The sequence below is a fragment of the Pieris brassicae genome, chromosome 5, assembly GCF_905147105.1.
Source record: "Pieris brassicae chromosome 5, ilPieBrab1.1, whole genome shotgun sequence".
In the NCBI taxonomy this organism is placed as follows: Eukaryota; Metazoa; Arthropoda; class Insecta; order Lepidoptera; family Pieridae; genus Pieris; species Pieris brassicae.
The window spans coordinates 13,836,991-13,855,148 of record NC_059669.1 but is presented as its reverse complement, the minus strand read 5'-3'; the positions used below and the strand labels follow the sequence as shown (position 1 = coordinate 13,855,148).

At 36.9% G+C, this 18,158-nt stretch overlaps 1 protein-coding gene across 2 annotated transcripts in view; it reads left to right on the top strand.

The window, feature by feature from the left end:
* LOC123710477 (fatty acid synthase-like) overlaps window positions 1-14,977 on the top strand; it is a 34,064-nt gene extending 19,087 nt beyond the window's left edge. For both annotated transcript variants that reach the window (XM_045662405.1, XM_045662406.1), the window contains exons 22-40: window positions 72-186; window positions 833-1,075; window positions 1,155-1,589; window positions 1,842-1,991; window positions 2,158-2,270; window positions 2,443-2,593; window positions 2,852-3,023; window positions 3,634-3,746; window positions 4,588-4,746; window positions 5,429-5,601; window positions 5,687-5,833; window positions 6,232-6,441; window positions 6,951-7,059; window positions 12,139-12,271; window positions 12,574-12,724; window positions 12,907-13,054; window positions 13,339-13,515; window positions 13,821-13,923; window positions 14,374-14,977. In XM_045662405.1, the coding sequence (XP_045518361.1) occupies window positions 72-186; window positions 833-1,075; window positions 1,155-1,589; window positions 1,842-1,991; window positions 2,158-2,270; window positions 2,443-2,593; window positions 2,852-3,023; window positions 3,634-3,746; window positions 4,588-4,746; window positions 5,429-5,601; window positions 5,687-5,833; window positions 6,232-6,441; window positions 6,951-7,059; window positions 12,139-12,271; window positions 12,574-12,724; window positions 12,907-13,054; window positions 13,339-13,515; window positions 13,821-13,923; window positions 14,374-14,921 (3,550 nt within the window). In that variant the 3' untranslated portion in view covers window positions 14,922-14,977. The remainder of the gene's footprint in view (window positions 1-71; window positions 187-832; window positions 1,076-1,154; window positions 1,590-1,841; window positions 1,992-2,157; window positions 2,271-2,442; window positions 2,594-2,851; window positions 3,024-3,633; window positions 3,747-4,587; window positions 4,747-5,428; window positions 5,602-5,686; window positions 5,834-6,231; window positions 6,442-6,950; window positions 7,060-12,138; window positions 12,272-12,573; window positions 12,725-12,906; window positions 13,055-13,338; window positions 13,516-13,820; window positions 13,924-14,373) is intronic.
* Window positions 14,978-18,158: the final 3,181 nt, after the last annotated feature.

Below are 18,158 nucleotides of genomic sequence, written 5' to 3'. Positions count from 1 at the left end.
TATAGCATAGCAATTGATTTAGTTTAGTAAGTTCAAATATTATAAAAATAGAAAATGGTTAAAATTTCCAGATGCTCTGGTGTAACCTTCCATAATGTGAGGTTCTGTTCTCGGCCAGCGAGTAGCGAGAGCGTTTCTGTGAAGGCCTACAAATTTGTACCCCATTTCCCCAAGGGGCAAAGTAACGTATGTTTTTTCATTATTAAGTATACGTTTTTTCGTGTTTATATTATTTAAAGAACCTTTATTGAAATGTGAAGTACTCTTATAAACGGAAGGCAATAATAAAATGCATCATGACTGACTTTTATGGCGCCCGAAATTGGATTGGAACTAAAGTTTCTTTGTTTAAAGATATTATTAACCCTTAGGGCTGATTTTCCCATTTGAGGGCCCAATTTCAATTGCCTTATTTTCTTTATGATGTCCGCTACTTTGGTCGTTAATCATATCTCTTCTGCTCTTTTGCGATGTCTCAGTGTTGACACCCACCATGCTTCCATTCCTTTTTGGCATGTTCTCAACTTTAAAAGAGATTTCTTGAGATAATGCCCAAGTCTGACAGCCGTAAGTATCCCATAGTAGGATATATAAGTTGAACACCTTTTTCTTAGCAACCATTGGGAAGTCTTTACTTTTAAGTACTTTCTTAAGGGATCAAAACCAGGCGCACGACACTCTTCTTTCTATCGGTTTGGTCCTATTGTCAATTTTTTTCTTGAGAATGAGAAGAAGTAGAAGAAGAAGAAGAAAGAGAATGATTCATATTGCATGCATATTCTTAAAGCAAACACTGAATACATGAGTATACAATACTTTTCTTTTATTACAGGAATCGTCAGCTCTTGCAGTGTTCCTCCAAATAGTTGCTGAAAATGTTAACAAAAGCACAATAAATGTCCTAGTTGTTAACGGACCTGACTCTAAATATAGTGGATTGAAATCTGTCGTTGAACAAATTCCTGGGGTCAAAGTGAACCTTGCTTGTATTGATAAGAGAGACCTCCTCAAACTGACCAATATTGATAATCAAGTTGATGTCTTACTTCTCAATGACTTATCACTTGATGAATCTGTAAGTGTAATGTTATATTTAACTCTTAAGAAAAATCAGTACCGGTTTAACCTTCATCTTATGATAATATTTTTTCCAGCTCACGAAAGCCTTACACGATATCCTTCCACGCGATTTCTTCATCATTAACAAAGAATTTTCAGAACCAAAGCAGAGACCGGCATCTCTCTACATCCCTGTCTCCTCTCACAGAGTCTCCAATGCGCAAATCCAACTTATAAGTTGGCGTCCAAATCAATCCCGTTCCATTTCCAGCGCAGTTACAGTCCATTCTACTGAAGACCTTGCGTTATTAAAATCTAGTCTTTCCCTACTTCCTGCCGGACAGAACCTCTTGATTGTGTCGACATACCCGAAAGTCCCAGGTTTGTCAGAACTAGTGAAGCAATGGAGCAAGGCCAGCATTGGGTCTAACAAGAAGATATACATGATTGAAATAAACCACAAAGTGTCCAATGAACAGTGTTTGAACGATTTGCCACCTCTGAATTTGACCTTCAATGTATTAGATCACGTAAGTATTCTGGTCTGGGAACATTGTATAAAACCTTGTACCCTATTCTTATTATAAACTGTTCTTTTACGTTTAATAACGCTGGTCAATATTGCTAGGTCACAGGACAACTAGTAGATATATCGAAGTTCCACTTTTAATTTAAAAATTTTATTTTTAGCCAGAATGTCATTTTTTGTAACTAATTTTGTATGTGACGTTATGTAATATTATGTTTTCTGGATGTGACGATGATTCTTTAAATTATTTAAGGGTATTTGGGGAGGCAAGTACTACCTTCCCGTGGAACGTCAGGTAGAAAGCAAGGGTAATGCGATACTCCAGATTTCTCACGTTGGAGACATCGATTCATTGACCTGGGTCGAAACACCTGAGCCTACTGGACCAGGGATTAACGTGAAGGTTTGTTACATACACATTTAAAAAATGTTAATGCGTACTTATATTCCTATTGTGTTGTAATAAACTCACCCTTCGTATATATATATATATATATAGGCAATATTGTTACATCTGACGGATATGAATGGAGGAATTATTACAGTATTTTAAAATCATTTTTTTATAGGTACACTATTCTACTCTGAATAGCCTCGACACGAAAAGAAGTATGGGAGTAGTACCCATCGATTTTGATACGGATTTAACCTTTGGAATGGACTTCAGTGGTGTGACGGAAAGGTGTGTATTTCTTGACCTGCGCTATAAACACAGTGAATATATTTGATAGAACTTGGAGTTCCTTACTTATTTTTTTCGTTCTACTCTAAAACGTAGATCGCGACAGGTTTGAGAGAAAGAGAACACTAATTGGTTTACTATTGTATTTCTTGACAAAAATATTCATTTTTAGTGGTGTCCGTGTTATGGGTCTTGTTAAATCGGGTTCCGTGAGTGCTATTGTGCGGGCCAAGAGTGAGCAATTGTGGCCTGTGCCTGCGCATTGGACCCTTGAAGATGCTGCTACCGTGCCTTTGGCCTATTGTTTGGCCTTCTACTGCTTGGTAGGTGCTTTGACGTAATATTTTTATTTTGCTCTTATTTTATTTCATGCGTTTCGTTTAATTTTCATGTAAATTAGTATCTCATAATATTATTTTAATTTAAAAATTAATAATCGTATAGAATACATACGAAGTGACTAATATTTGTCAGTGACATTTTCTAAAATAATTCTCTAAAATATTCGAGCAAAAATCTCATTGACATTTTAATAATAAAATTGAACCACGTAAGATTTAATAATTTCTTTACACTTTTAGAGCACTAAAAGCCGCCTTTTACCCGGTATGAGCATCTTGGTACACGGTGGAACAGGTGCGTTGGCCCAAGCTGCAATCTCCATTGCTCTTGCATTTGATTGCGAAGTCTTTACCACCGTCAGTGATCTGAAGAAGAAGCAGTTCGTTAAGAAGCTCTTCCCTCAGTTGCAAGGTATGCGACGATTTCTTTGTCTATTATTGTTCTGCACGAAACAAATATTCAAATTTTATCTAATGAAATGAGTTGGTAATATTGAAACTTGCGTGCTTAACTTCCGCTACTCCTTTTGATCGCTAAGTTTTGAGTCTTACAATTAGTATGAACTGGAGCAAATCCAAAATACCAAGGATTAGGGTCATTTTATGGTAATTCTCTAATTTCGCTTAGGAGTTTGTTGTAAAAAGAATACAATTCCCGTATAGGGAGTGGTTAATCTTCTGGAGTCTGGTTGGTCGTACGCTTAAATTATTTTTTTTTCGAGTATTAAACTGGTGGTATAAGTTTTAAGAACCCATAAAAAGCCAATTACAGTTTTTTTTAGTTTTTGTCGTAACCCTATTTTTTTGTTTTATAGTCGAATGTTTTAAACGATTGAAGAAAGTGGAAACAACTTAGCTTTGTCCAAAGAGTTTCGTTCTAATAACCGCCACCGAACTTATGTACTGCCTTAACTATTTTCAGCAAGAGAAAACTATATTAAACAAAACTGTCTTTTGAAGAAATATATAAATCCTCTTTCATCTTTCCATAAACTGATTTTTCTATGATTTTTTTTTCACAGAGGACCACATCGGTAACTCTCGCAACCACAGTTTCGCTGACATGGTGAGGTCTGCCACGAATGGTAGAGGTGTCGACATCATCATCAGCTGTGCGAATAAGGAGTTCAAGAATGTAATTATTAATTTTAAAGAAAAATATTTCGTTTGTCTTTTTGCAGTTTATTTAAAAAGTTGTCTTATCTATTGAACTGAAAAGTTCTATTTGTAAGTGCCTATTTTTAGTTGGTTAATTTTTTGTAATGTTTTTTACTATGTAATATTGTCTCGAATTAATTTCATTTCATTTGTTTTTCGTGTGTAAGTTTTATTCATGTATTGTGCATTCTTTTCATTTTAGGGTTACGTGTTAGGTCAGGATTGTTTTTTTTATAAAAAACTAGCGGACCTGACAAACGTTGTCCTGTACACACATCTTAAATACAAAATTTCAAACTTAAAAATAAAATAAACAAAAAACATCTAATTGTAAATAATATAACTATTTCTATAAACTATTCTTAAATCCACTTAAACAATAAACACTCATCAAAATCGGTCCATTAGCATTACGGCTTTGTCGCGAAAGATTTGATCGTGTTGGTTCGATTGTAGATTATCGTGCCGATAATCTAATAGGAACTCGAGATAAACACATCAACCGTCATAAATTTTTAGGTTTTCTGTTTGTTGCGTCTTGTTGTACTACGTTTTAGGTCCAACGAAAATAGGATGAAAAGCTACCTTCTCAGCAATTTTCAGCCAAATGGGTTCATCCGTTATTGAGTCATATCTCTCAATTCTTTTTTGTATATAGTGAAACCTAAACTGTTGATTATATAAAAAATACTTTACTTAGCAAGTACTACGTTTACTAAAAAAAATTTCATTCATTCATATTCACAAGTATTTGTTGAAAGATTAATTTTGAATTTGAAGTGATTAAATATTTCAACATTAATTTTATTTATTTTCAGACTTCTATTGGATGTCTCGCCGAGTACGGCGTGTACTATGATGCCAGTTTGCTGATTGAGCGAGAAAACTTTACACTCGGAATGAACAATTTCTCTAAATGCCGTTCCTACGCCACCATCGATATCCGCAGCATATTTCAGACTGAACACGATATGAAGGTAAATTTTCCCCTGCCGGTTTGCCACCAATTTTCTACGTAAGAGGACGCAAACGGGCTGGAGGCTCACCTGTTGTTTAGTGATACCGCCGCTCATGAACACTCACATTACCAGAAGGCTCGCAAGTGCGTTGCCGGCTTTTCAAGAATTGGTACGCTCTATTCTTGTCGAATTGGTTCGGAAATACTTCAGTGGGCAGCTGGTCGACATAGTGGTGGTGCACGGCCAAAAAGTGCCTTAAAAAACGCTTAGTTGTGGAACGATGGACGTCGATACGGATGGTATTTTGTATTCTGTCTCGACGTCCTCGTAAATATCCTAACGCTCTTATGGCGATAAAAGTTTTTTGGGTCTGTGATTTAGATTTCTGTATCTGTATGTGTTAGCTTGACACACGCCGTCGTCTTTTTGGGTCTAAGTCATATAGTGTTATCATTTAATTAAAACAACACTAATTAGGAAGTATTTTTTAAAATTGAAAAAAAAATTTAATTGAAATAAAGGGGAAGTTCAAAGAATTCATATATTTAATATAGCCTTCATATAATATTAAAATATTCAGCATTTACTATGACTCATTAGTCAAAAAACATTATTTATGTCAAACAGAACTCATACTTGACTTGACTCAATAATGCAAAAGTATTTTTATACTAAAACCTGATTAAGTACTATATTCTAGCGATTGCAAGTGCTCGTAAGCGAAGGAATAGCGCGTGGCTACGTACGTCCTCTGTCCCGTGTATCGTTCCCGCCCAGTGACGTCTCTCGCGCCTTCCGTCTATTGGCTGCAAGTAGACATCGCGGACGAGTGCTTCTTGACATGCAACAACCCATTCCTGATGTTAAACCTAGGTAGCAATAAAAACTGTATCTCTAATGTTTTTATTTTTTACATTATCAAATCTATATTTACGTATTCCATTCTTAAAATTTTCAGGCTCCAAATATCACCCGAATCATGCAATTTGATCATATCAGATGACGATGTATTGGCGATCCAGCTGGCTGATAGACTGGTCGCACAAGGTGCTAAGCAACTTTACATTCAGGCGCCTTATAGTAACGCCTTCCTCGTTAAACAGAGGTAAAAAAATCTTATCTCTGGGCTCTGGGACTGGGACTTTCAGTATCTTATTGCAATGACAAAACTTTTCAAAAAGTCCAACATGTATATTAAAAAAACAATATTCTTTTCCTAGATTGTAATGATATAATACGTAAGAACGGAACATTTTAACATTTATTATATTTTTATTTATATTATATTATGATATATTTATTATATTTTTGTATATTACTAATAAATAACTTTATAATACTTTCAATTCCAAATAATTAAAATGTCCCGAACGGCCTTATAATAATATAATTAATAGTGGTCTGTACGTACTACGATTTACATATTTCGGTGTATAATTATTATAGGAGGCTGTTTTATTTAAAATTTCATTATGTGAATATGAGTTTGTTATGTTTACATAGATCCTGGCAAGATGCTGGTGTACACGTTGTCATTGACAGACAAGAACTCTGGAACAAGAAGTATATAGAGTGCCTTCTTAACAAGAGTACTGTCCTGGGGAAAATCCAGATTATTTACATGATTGTCAGCAAAGCCCAGAAGTACACTGACGTCACTACATATTTGGATACACTGGATACAGCTTCTAGGAAATTAACATCAGCTGTCGAGTAAGTTCTCTTTTATTTATATAATTTTACTTTTTTTTTGTTGCTTGCGAAAGTAATATTTGAATTAAAAGAAATAAATCCCGAAACAATCCCGAATCTTAGAATCTGGTAAAACGAAAAATAAAAATCTCACAATTTTTCCGATTTTGTTAATTTGCCTTGCTTACGTTTATGAATTATTTAATCATTATATGTTTATATACTGCTATACATGCACTGTCTATCTTAAGCAACATCTCAAACTGTCCTAAGCTGAAACAGGAAGTGATTTCCTTGTGCAACACTAGAAAACTTATTATAAAATTTTAAGTGTAGAAATTATTACGTCCAGTACCTAAAACCATTATGGTGTGCCCACGATGCAGGGAATCCTACTGGTCTAAGCACTTTCAGTTTTAACTATACCTCATGTTTTATTATGTGATTTTGTTTTGTTGTGTATATATTATATTAATGTTTACCAGTTTATTTATTTAATACCTGTGAAAAGAAGTTCTTTTTAATTTCAGACACTTTGCTGTTATCGACATCGGTAACCGCATAGGTGATGACGTATTCACATCAGCAACTCCCTCTAAGCACAATGTGACTATCATCAAGTCACCTGATTTTGAATCGGTAAGTATTTTTTTTAATTAAGGCGTAGCGACAGTTCGAACGATGTACCCTGATATACCGTGAAACGCGCTAACAAACAAAGTTGTTCCGATAAGTATATATTATAAAACTTCTCGACTTTAGCCATTGCGGTATGGGGGTGTAGGATTGGTGGAAATGAAACCCCATATACTTAAACACACATGTATATTTACTCTAAATAAATTAATACAATGTATCGTTTAAACAGTCTACCGGTAGCTTGTGTCGCGATACGTGGCGTAGGTACGATCGTACGACCTGCCGGCGACGAAGCTCGGTAAAAACTAGCGTCTCCCGCGCAGTGTTGCCAGTCCCCACATCAGCCCCCCCGGAGACCTATAGGTCGTACAAGTGGCGCGGAAATCGAACTCTTCTGCCTGAACGAGTTACATAATCAGGCTTCTTCGCAGGGGGCATACTGGGAACTGCAATGGTGTTATTGATAGGCTCCTCCTCAGTCAATATGTGTGCCGGTTTCACTCGATCTATAGACACCGTTGTTGTCTTGCCGTCCATTTCTATTCTCATGGTCTTGTCTGTCCGGTCAAGGACTTTGTACGGACCAGAGTATGGTGGTTTTAAAGATTTACGTACGGCATCCTGCCTTAAGAATACCGACGTTGCCTGTTTTAGATCCTTATGCACGAATGTTTTGGCCTTACCATGTCGCATAACAGGCGTTGGCTTTAACTGGCTGATATGCTGCCGTAGACGCGACAAGAAGTCACTGTGGTCGGTGATTTCAGTACCCGACGATATGAATAAGTCTTCAGGTAATCTAAGACCTTCACCGTATAACAGCTCAGCAGAGCTGGACGATATATCCTCCTTCCATGCGCTACGTATGCCTAAAAGAACTAAAGGAAGCACCTCATGCCAATTCTCGTTATCATGACACATTATAGCCGCTTTTAATTGTCGATGGAATCTCTCCACCAGGCCGTTAGCTGCAGGATGATATGCAGTAGTTGAGATATGCTCGGAACCAGTAAGCCTTGCAAGTTCTTTAAAGAGATGCGATTCGAACTGCCTTCCTCTATCAGTTGTAATTTTAAGCGGACAACCAAATCGTGCGATCCACTCGTTAACAAAACCATAAGCCACACTTTCAGCCGTTATATCTGTTAACGGAATAACTTCAGGCCATCTCGTGAATCGGTCGACAGCAGTTAAGCAATAACGGTAGCCGTGTGAAATAGTCAGCGGTCCAATAAGATCTACATGAACATGGGCGAAACGTGAAGATGGTTGTGAAAAAACGTGTATAGGGGCTCGAGTATGTCTTCCAACTTTTGAGCGTTGGCACGCTATACAGGCTTTCGTCCATGCCCTACAATCTTTTTTTATATTCGGCCAAACATACCTCTCTGTCATAAGTCGAATCGTAGGCTTAGCACCAGGATGACTCAACCCGTGGATGGAGTTGAACGCTTGTTTCCGAAAATCAGGTGTGAGGTACAGACGTGGCGAAGGGCTGGAGATGTCGCAGTACACTTTGCTGGAATTAGAGATGTAAATTTTCTTTAAATTTAACGAAGAATTACTGTTTAATATATCGTTCAATTCCGCGTCTCTATCTTGTGCTGCAGCCAGCTGGTCTAAGTCTATGTCCGATATAGCTTCGATTCTTGACAGTGCGTCCGCTACGACATTATCATCACCGGAGATATATCTCACGTCAGTCGTAAATTGCGAGACAAAATCATAATACCGGAATTGCCGTGGCGAACATTTGTCCGATGCCTTGCGAAATCCTGCGACAATAGGTTTATGGTCGGTCCAAATCGTGAAAGGTCTTAACTCGACCATAAACCGGAAGTATTTCACTGCCTCGTAGATTGCAAGCAATTCTCTGTCAAATGGGCTATATTTCCGCTGAGCTGATGTTAACTTTTTCGAAAAGAATGCGTCATGCGTGCGTTGACATACGTCATTAATCTTTTGTTGTAGTACTGCACCTATCGCTATATCCGATGCATCTGTTACTAACAGTAACTTCGCCGTTGGATTTGGGTGAGCTAGGAGAGTTGCACCCACAAGGTTCTCTTTGCACAACTTGAAGGCCTCCTCGAGCTCATGCGTCCAACATATGGGCGTCGTTGCTTTATTGTCATTACCAGAAAGAAGATCATGGAGTGGTGCTTGCATCTGAGCAGCATTTGGTAAATAACGTCTGTAAAAGTTTATCATGCCAAGGAATCGTCTGAGTTCTCTTAAATTCTTCGGCTGCGTAAAGTTCTGGATTGCGATGACTTTCTCTGGAGTAGGACGTGTGCCTTCTGCAGTGATAAGATATCCAAGAAACTCGATCTCTGAAACACCGAATATGCTCTTAGAAGTGTTCAAAACAGCTCCGTGATCTCGTAGACGTCCAAGTACTTGACGTAGGTGTATCTCATGCTCATCATGGCTTCGTGAGGCAATGAGAACATCATCAATATAAGGAAAAGCAAAATCCAGATCTCTTAATATTTCGTCCATGAATCTTTGAAATGACTGGGCGGCATTCCGCAGACCAAATCCCATGTAAGGAAATTCGAATAAACCGAACGGTGTTGTAATCGCAGTCTTAGGTATGTCACTGGGATTGACAGGTATTAAATTGTATGCGCGCACCAAATCAATTTTGCTAAACACTATGCAATTATTTAAATTATGTGAAAAATCGGCGATGTGGCGAACCGGATATCGATCAGGTATTGTACGGCTGTTTATACCTCTATAATCACCGCATGGGCGGTCTGTGCCATCTTTCTTAGGTACCAACTGTAGCGGCGCTGCCCACGGGCTATCTGAACGGCGTGCAATACCTGTTCTTACCATGTCTTCGAACTCACGCTTCGCTCTGCGGAGTCGATCCGGTGCCAATCTGCGCAGTCGGCTAAACACAGGTGGACCAGGCGTAGTCCGTATGTAGTGTAGCGTCTTGTGTTTGATCTCACGTACCTCTGGCTCACCCGATGGTTTCGTAACCTCCGGAAACTCAGTGAGAAGAATGTGATACCGTGAGGTGCCTGAAACAGTTTTGATTTGGTATACAGTAGCTGAAGCTGGCTTAGCACTTGCTTTAAGAGTTGTTGTTACATCCACTAGCTTGTGATTACGCACATCAACTAATAGATTATAATAAGCTAAAAAGTCTATCCCTATTATAGGTTTCGTCACATCTGCTATTACAAAACGCCAATGAAAGTCTCTGCGTAAACCGAGGTTTAAATTTAAATTGATTGTTCCATACGTATTAATCACTGAGCCATTGGCTGCATAAAGTTTGTACTCACAGTTTTTTAACTGCTTATTATTTACATATTTACAAGGATACACACACAAATCCGAACCAGTGTCTATTAAAAAATCCAGTCTTGTGTTTTTATCTACAACAAAAATACGACGCACGTGGTTGTGGCAGCCATTGTTCGTCGCCATTAATGACTGCTGTTGTCGTTTCCCTTATATGAACATGGCGCACGACACTTTGTCGCGTTGTCTTTGAATGTGCGGTGATACCAACACACGCCACTCGTTGAAACATCTCGTGAACGTCCATGGCTGTGTGATCGGCGTCGCGACTCGTATGCACGCTGTCCCGATCGCGAGCGTGGACGCCGAGATGTAGATGTAGAAAGGGCTGCGACTTGCTTGGTTAGCTCGGCAACGCAATTCCTTAGTTCTTTTATCTCGTTGTGCGGGGACGCCACGTGGTTAATTTGTGGTTGACACATGACGTCCGTAACTGCGTCCGCTAGCGACGCCAAGGAGTCTAGCGAGCTCTTTGGTTGTGACGCAATTATGACTTGAATATTTGTTGGTAATCGGCTCGACCATATGGACCTAATGAAGTCATCTGGAATTTCTGGACCTGCGAGATTTTGCAAGTGTCTTAAAAATTGGGATGGCTTCCGGTCTCCAATGTCTTCGTGTGTTAAAAGTTGTCGTACCCGTTGTTCTTGGGATGATGACAATCTCGATATTAATTCGGTCTTCAAAGATATATACTTGTCCGTAGTGGGCGGGTTTTTTATTATGTCTTTAATTTCCGAAACATACTTGTAATCCAAATTTGACACTACATAGTTATACTTAGTAGTGTCCGCCGTGATATTCGCCAACGTAAACTGGCTTTCGATCTGTGCGAACCATAGCACAGGTTCGTCGGGCCAAAATGGCGGCACTTTAACACTGACGCTATTGATCACGGGAGCGTCATGCGCGTCTTGATTGTCCATCACGTCGGTGTCACCAATAAATGGGGGTGTAGGATTGGTGGAAATGAAACCCCATATACTTAAACACACATGTATATTTACTCTAAATAAATTAATACAATGTATCGTTTAAACAGTCTACCGGTAGCTTGTGTCGCGATACGTGGCGTAGGTACGATCGTACGACCTGCCGGCGACGAAGCTCGGTAAAAACTAGCGTCTCCCGCGCAGTGTTGCCAGTCCCCACAGCGGCATTTCGGGATTGAAAGTAGTCTAGGGTCTTTCTTTTAAGACGAAGGAATCTTCCGGATCCATCTTTCTTCTACAAAGGCTACAAAGGCTTTTAGCTTTAACTAAGCGTTGCGATATCTAAAGTTTTTCATTAACCATTGTGGAACTGCCCACTGCAGTGTTGTTAGTAGATCGGCCATTTCTAAACGCGATGGGTCTAATTGTATTGTAATACTACAGTTAAAGCAACCTAAAAAAAAAAAATTACCACCAGCTTTTCAAAATCATGTTTCTGGTTCTGAGCTCGTTTTTGTATGAAATATAAAGTGATACGTGGCAACGGAATCGCGCGTTAGTACACGACGTGCATATGTAACAATATTTTAAAGTACTTTGTGGCGTCGCTCTGTTGTGTGTCTAGTGCGTATTCTCCTTTAATTTAAGTGTCAAGTAGATTTAAAAAAAATGATCCGCATTTTATTCTTTTTACCTTGATGAATGAAAATCTTAAACTGCCGTTTTATGGTCTTATTAATGTATCGTACACAAAGTTTTCCTCAATTTAAAAAATGATTTTCAACTTAATCCCGGGTTAAAAGTTTTTTTTGTTTTGTTCACTCAGGTGCAAGGCTTCCTCTCATTTAAGTCTATACTGAATGTCTTAGAAGAAGGATTGAACTCCAAGGAGCCTGTGATTGTAGTGCAGGTGGTTCCTAATAAGAAATCTTTGTTGGATCACATCGCTGCTATTGCTAGTAAGTCGTTTAAAACGCCTTATTTTAGAAATATATCTGAGTATAGTTTATTTGAAGAATACAGTAACTAAACACGTAAACGTTTACTAAAGAAGTATTAACGTATACCCCTTCGGACCTTCTAAGGGTTGGTTTCTTCATCATATTTTCCTCCACCGTACGAGCAACGTGTTAAATACGCACATAGGCAGAAAATTGGTGCACAGTCGGGGTTCAACTCCATGACCTCAGGGATGACATTTGCACGTTGAAGCTACTAGGACAACACTGCTGTATTTTAAATCATATTTTTAAAATTTCAGAAATCGATCTACCGAAAACTCTAGAAGATACACTCACGCTTCAGGAATTATGCAAGGACACTACATTACTATTCCCACTGAGAGAATACTTGCGGGACCAATATCGCATCCTCCTATCGGAAGAAGCCATTCTAGATCTTTCTATAAGCCAGTGAGTTGTATATTTTTGATTATTTGTGTTCTATGATCCATTTTCATGTAATTGTATTATTGTCATACAATTTATATGAACGCGATGTTATTTACAAAATTCGAAACACATAAATACAATTTTTATTAATTTAAAAATAATTCTTAGTTTGCGTGACAAATCCTGTATCGTTTTTTGTTTAGGATTAAAAACATTGAGGAAAACATGTTGGACGCAACATTCAAGGACGTGGATGGGTTTGCGCAGTTTTACTCGTACGTAGATGTAGATGAACTTCGAAGCACCACGGAAATGGTTTTCCTACCCTCGTTAGTGCGATCATCTGCTGTGGTAAGCTACCATTTCTAAATACAAACATGTTTCTTAAAATTCTAACTTACTTGTCTATTTGGTCAATGTATTCTAAGTTATTATAAATATAATATATATATTTTTATTATATATATATAATAAAATAAAACATTGGTCCACTAAAAACATTATATTCAAATTTGAAACCACCTCACTACATTCAAAGTTCAGTAAGTTTTTCAATCAGTTAATTTTTGCCCATGAACATAACATAATATTTGTCGGAGTTAGAAGAGTAAAAATCATTCAATTAATTTTTGCAGATGGATGACGAGTTTGACGCGAACCAGAATTTCATATGTCTCATACCAGGTTTAGAAGGTCACAATGGAAGATTCGAATTCTTGGCTGAGAGATTGAAGCTGTTCGCTTTAGTACTGCAGCCGGGTCTTACGCATCCTGATGAAACCCCTCAGGAAATGGCAGCTAGATTTGCCAAGGTTAATTATAAGCTGTTTATCATAGTAATATGTCCTTAATATAGGATTCTTTGCGATGCCTTTCCTTTTTATAGTGAAGAAAAACATCGCGTGACGCTGCGTCTGAGTAAATTTTAGCGTCGAGACTTAACTATGACTTTTGCCAAACGGGTTATTAAGCCTTAACTTCGCCTCTGACAAAATCGATTGTTTGTAAAAATCGATTTTGTCGATCGATCATTATTGTAACAGTTGTTGTTGTCAAAGATCATTTTAACACCATTTCAAACTCTTCCAATTAAACTAGAATATTGTTTTTTTTACAGACTTTAATTAAAAGAACCGGTATCAAAGGTCACTTCTATCTTCTCGGGTATGAGGCAGGTGTCATAGTGGCGCTTGAGATGGCCAAAATTCTTGAAGAACAAGGTAAATTAAATACTTAAAAATTTAAAGAACGCGAATAAACACTACCAGAGAATATAGTAGGGTGATCAATTAAAAAAAAAAACATTGTTAAGTACCTCATCCTAATCTGCTGTAAAAATCAGCCCGATCAGATAGCCTGTAAGTGGTAACATATACTGTAGATATTGCATTATATATTACGTGGTGTTAAATAACAATAAATAAAGTAAATCCCGATGGTAAATTAAAATACACCAATTTACAAGATAATAAGAAAGTCTGCCGTGTGTGAACAACTCGTGTAGCGTGAGGCTTGCTCTTCTGATACTCGTAGGACATTGTCTGAGAGTTAAGAAATAGAAAGAAAATGTAAGTCACATACTCATGTGCACAAATATCTTCTATAATAAGTATAAAGACTTTGTAGAATACATAAAAATATTAATTTAATTATTAAATGTAATGTTCCAGACCTAACGGGTACTGTATTCTGCTTGGGTGGAACTCCTGAAGATATCGTATCAGAAGTCAACCTCGTTTTCGATAAATACAAGTCCCAAGAAGACCTACAAGATGACCTTATAAGACACATGCTGCGAATGAACTTAAGCGATACAACTGTTCAGATAGATTTAAAGGGCACCTGGGAGGAGAAAGTGTCCTCATATGTCCACAAACTTATAGGAAAAGTGCCTTTGTCGTCACAATACAATCAAGACTACATAAAGTGCGCGTACTCACGGATGAGGCAACTCCTAAAGTACAAAGACCAAGCTACTCTCCTGAAGTCTCAAGTGATATTCCTCAAGTCGAAATTGGCAGTAAAAGCAAGTGATTCGCTACAGAAATATTCTGAGAAACCCGTTGTTGTCTACGATTTGGACACTTCATTGGCTAATGTGGCTAGAGATTTGCGGTGCTCGGCAATTGTTAATCGGCACTTAGAGCCGAACGTATTGCAAAACTTTGACGAATCCAACATATGTTTCACCTATAGTATGAAGGCCAAAGATAATTGATTTTATTGTTTAAGTAAGAAGTGGTGTATTAATGGATTAAAATTTGTTGCATTTGATTTGACTTGCTTCAATATTCCTTTTTATTATTGATATTTAATAATCATACACCTAGTCAACTCCCTGATTTTTTAAATATATATATTTATGATGATAAATAAGTTTATTAGTAACAATAACAATCAAATATATAGTCTACAATTTTCTTAACCTACATAGTAATAATAATAATAATAAATTATAAAAAGAAAATTTAAACAAATTTTAAAAGTTTGGTCCACAAACTTTGGTCTTTACCTTTAACGCTGGCAGCATTTCCTCGCTGTGTTGCGATGTTCGTTGAGCAATTGAGCGATACTGCGAAGTAAATAAGTTAAGTTGGGAATAAAAAGCCAGAATTTTAAAATGAACAGTGCTGAGTGTGCGGTAATATCCAGAAAACGGGGAGAAAGATCTTTTTTGATATTGTCGTGTTAATGTGTTCTTCAAAAGCTTCTTTGAAAATCGGTGCCCTTACGGACTACAGAGGTTTTTTATTTATTATTTTAATATTTGAGGCTAAGGTATTCATTTTTTTTATTGCGTTGGTGGTGTCCAAATTCCATGGAGAAATATTTCACATTTATCAAAATTTAAAATATCTGCGTAACCTCCTAGAGTACCATCGTCAAGATACCAGACGTTAAAATTTGATTTAAAATCTTGTATGAAAGAATTTGTTGCGAGACCAAAAACAGCCGACCCAAGATGATCACCTCGTCGACAACCAACTTTTGAAAAGAGTTGGTTGTAGACTTTTTCGTAACTATTGTATGTTAATTTTGATGGCAAAGTCATTTATACATATAGGTAACACAATGTAAACTTATGAACGACAAAAAAGAAAATAAGAAAAAAGAAGAAATATACATTAAATGCTTCTAATAATACATTTACTTCTAGTTCTCAAATCAAGGGCGTAGAGTGGAAGAAAAGAACTGGCAATAAACTCTCCGCCACTCTTTTTAATCACCAATTTTTTTTTTGTATTACACAACGTTTGTAAGGAGCTGCAACCATCACACCATGTACCACATGACATCAGCAGGAGGCATGGTGAGATAGGAGCACGCACTTACATTCTCGTGGGAACGCAAAAATACATAGTCAAAAATAACTAACATCACCGCATATATGAATTCAAGTACGACCAGTCACCACAAGTAGCACCCGTTCACGAGTATCACGCATGGCCAGCCATCGGCCCTGAGTAACACTGTAAAAGATAGTTATATATTTATGGAATGTTTTCAGAAGCCTTTATCAACAAAGTGTCTTTGCTAAAATTTTTACGTCAACTTTCAACAACAAATTCAAAAAGTAAAAAGAGTGCACAAAGCGTGTTTAGCGGCTTCACAGCCGCCTTAAGTGGCAAAGCCAAGTTCTGTTGGTTCAAAAATTTTGTTCAATTTACTATTTATATGTTTTACTGCAAACTTAAACTTACTTAGGTTAAACTATGAATAGTATAGTTTTTTTTTATAATGAAGTGTATATTTTATAAACACTAATATTATAAGAATGTAATATATAAGGAAATATCAAAAAGGTTAGTCGACATCACAGGAGACCGAAGAGCTGGGAGCTCCTTCGGACAAAGAATAAGTCTAGCTATTTACAAGTCTGCCAGTATCTCCGGAACCTTGCCTAAAGGGACTCTTTTTAATAATATATTTTAGTTATTATATTTTAAGGTTAGTTATTGTTTTTTGTTATATTAATTTAGCGCTAAGACAAATTAAATTATTCTTTGGTTAGGTTAGTCATATGTTTTATTTAAGGTTCAATTTAGTTTTGTTGTTGCACGTCTTATCGTTTATTTGGTTTAACTTAGATATTTGTTACATAGTCTCAGACCCAAATTATTGTTGGTATGCATAAGAAAAGATTAATCATATATAATCATTATGCGTTTATTATACTTAAGTATATGATTTATAATGAAATTGTTTAAGTTGTAAATTACATTTGAAAAAGACAATGGTTCAGCATTATGCTGAGGAACAAAGTGTTCCATAACGCTAATCTTTATAGTATGGAATTAAAGTGGCTTTATTATTATCCTTATCACAACGACGTCCATTCCACAACTGAGCTTTCAAGGCAGATTTTGCCGTGCACCAATACAATGTGGAACCAGCTGCCCACTGAGGTATCCGAACCAATTCGACTTAGTCCTTCATGAAAAGAGCGTACCAATTATTAAAAGCCCGGCAACGCATTCGCGAGCCCTCTGGCATTGAGTGTCCATGGGTGGCGTTATCACTTAACATCAGGTATGCCTTGTGCCCCTTTGCACGCTGTTCTATAAAAAAATATCTATCTTATTATTATTGATGAAAATAAATATTAAATATTCGCAATTAAACTAAAAAGTAGTTATTTTTAAAGCTTCAGGTTGTCATTCGATTGCTATAGATAATATTATATTGTCAGGACAACATATCTAAATAAATGTCTAAAATGTTGTTATGGCTAAACGTTATATAAGCTGGTTTATTTTAGTGCCATCTATGATACTTAATTAAGATTTTGATCTGAAATATGAAAAGTATTTTTTAAACTCAATTGTTTAAAATTATATGAGTTTTAGCAAGACTTGGCAATGACTGAATCTTTATCATTGAATCAATGTTTTTTCGTTATTAGTAGCACCATGTATAGACAGAATTTATATTTTACCAACATTACTGGTCTATTACTTTGTCTTTTATTTAAAACTAGCTAAGCCAAAGGGTTTTGCTATAAACAAATTTCTTTATAGACAGTAATACATTGTATCAGAATCGCAAAGCATTAATTCTTTAGAGATATAAATAAAATAAATAAATATAGCCTTTATTGACAAACTTGTAAGTTAAATTTTATTTACATTAAGTTTGTAACGAAATTAAGTTAAAGTAAATGTGAATATTGCAGCAGTGTTAGCCTCGTGGCTTCAGCGTGCGACTCTCATCCCTGAGGTCGTAGGTTGGAGGCCCGGTTGTGCACTAATTGACATTCTTTCGATGTGCACATTTAACATTCACTCGGACGGTGAAGGAAAACATCGTGAGGAAAAAGTCGACGGCGTGTGTCAGGTATTGAGCATTTTGAGCATAGGCCTCCCCAGTGTTCACCACCAAGATGTATCTCTTGCTTTCCACGTCCATGTCGCTCCTGACATCTTTCTTACACAACAACATTTATTTTAAAACAAAT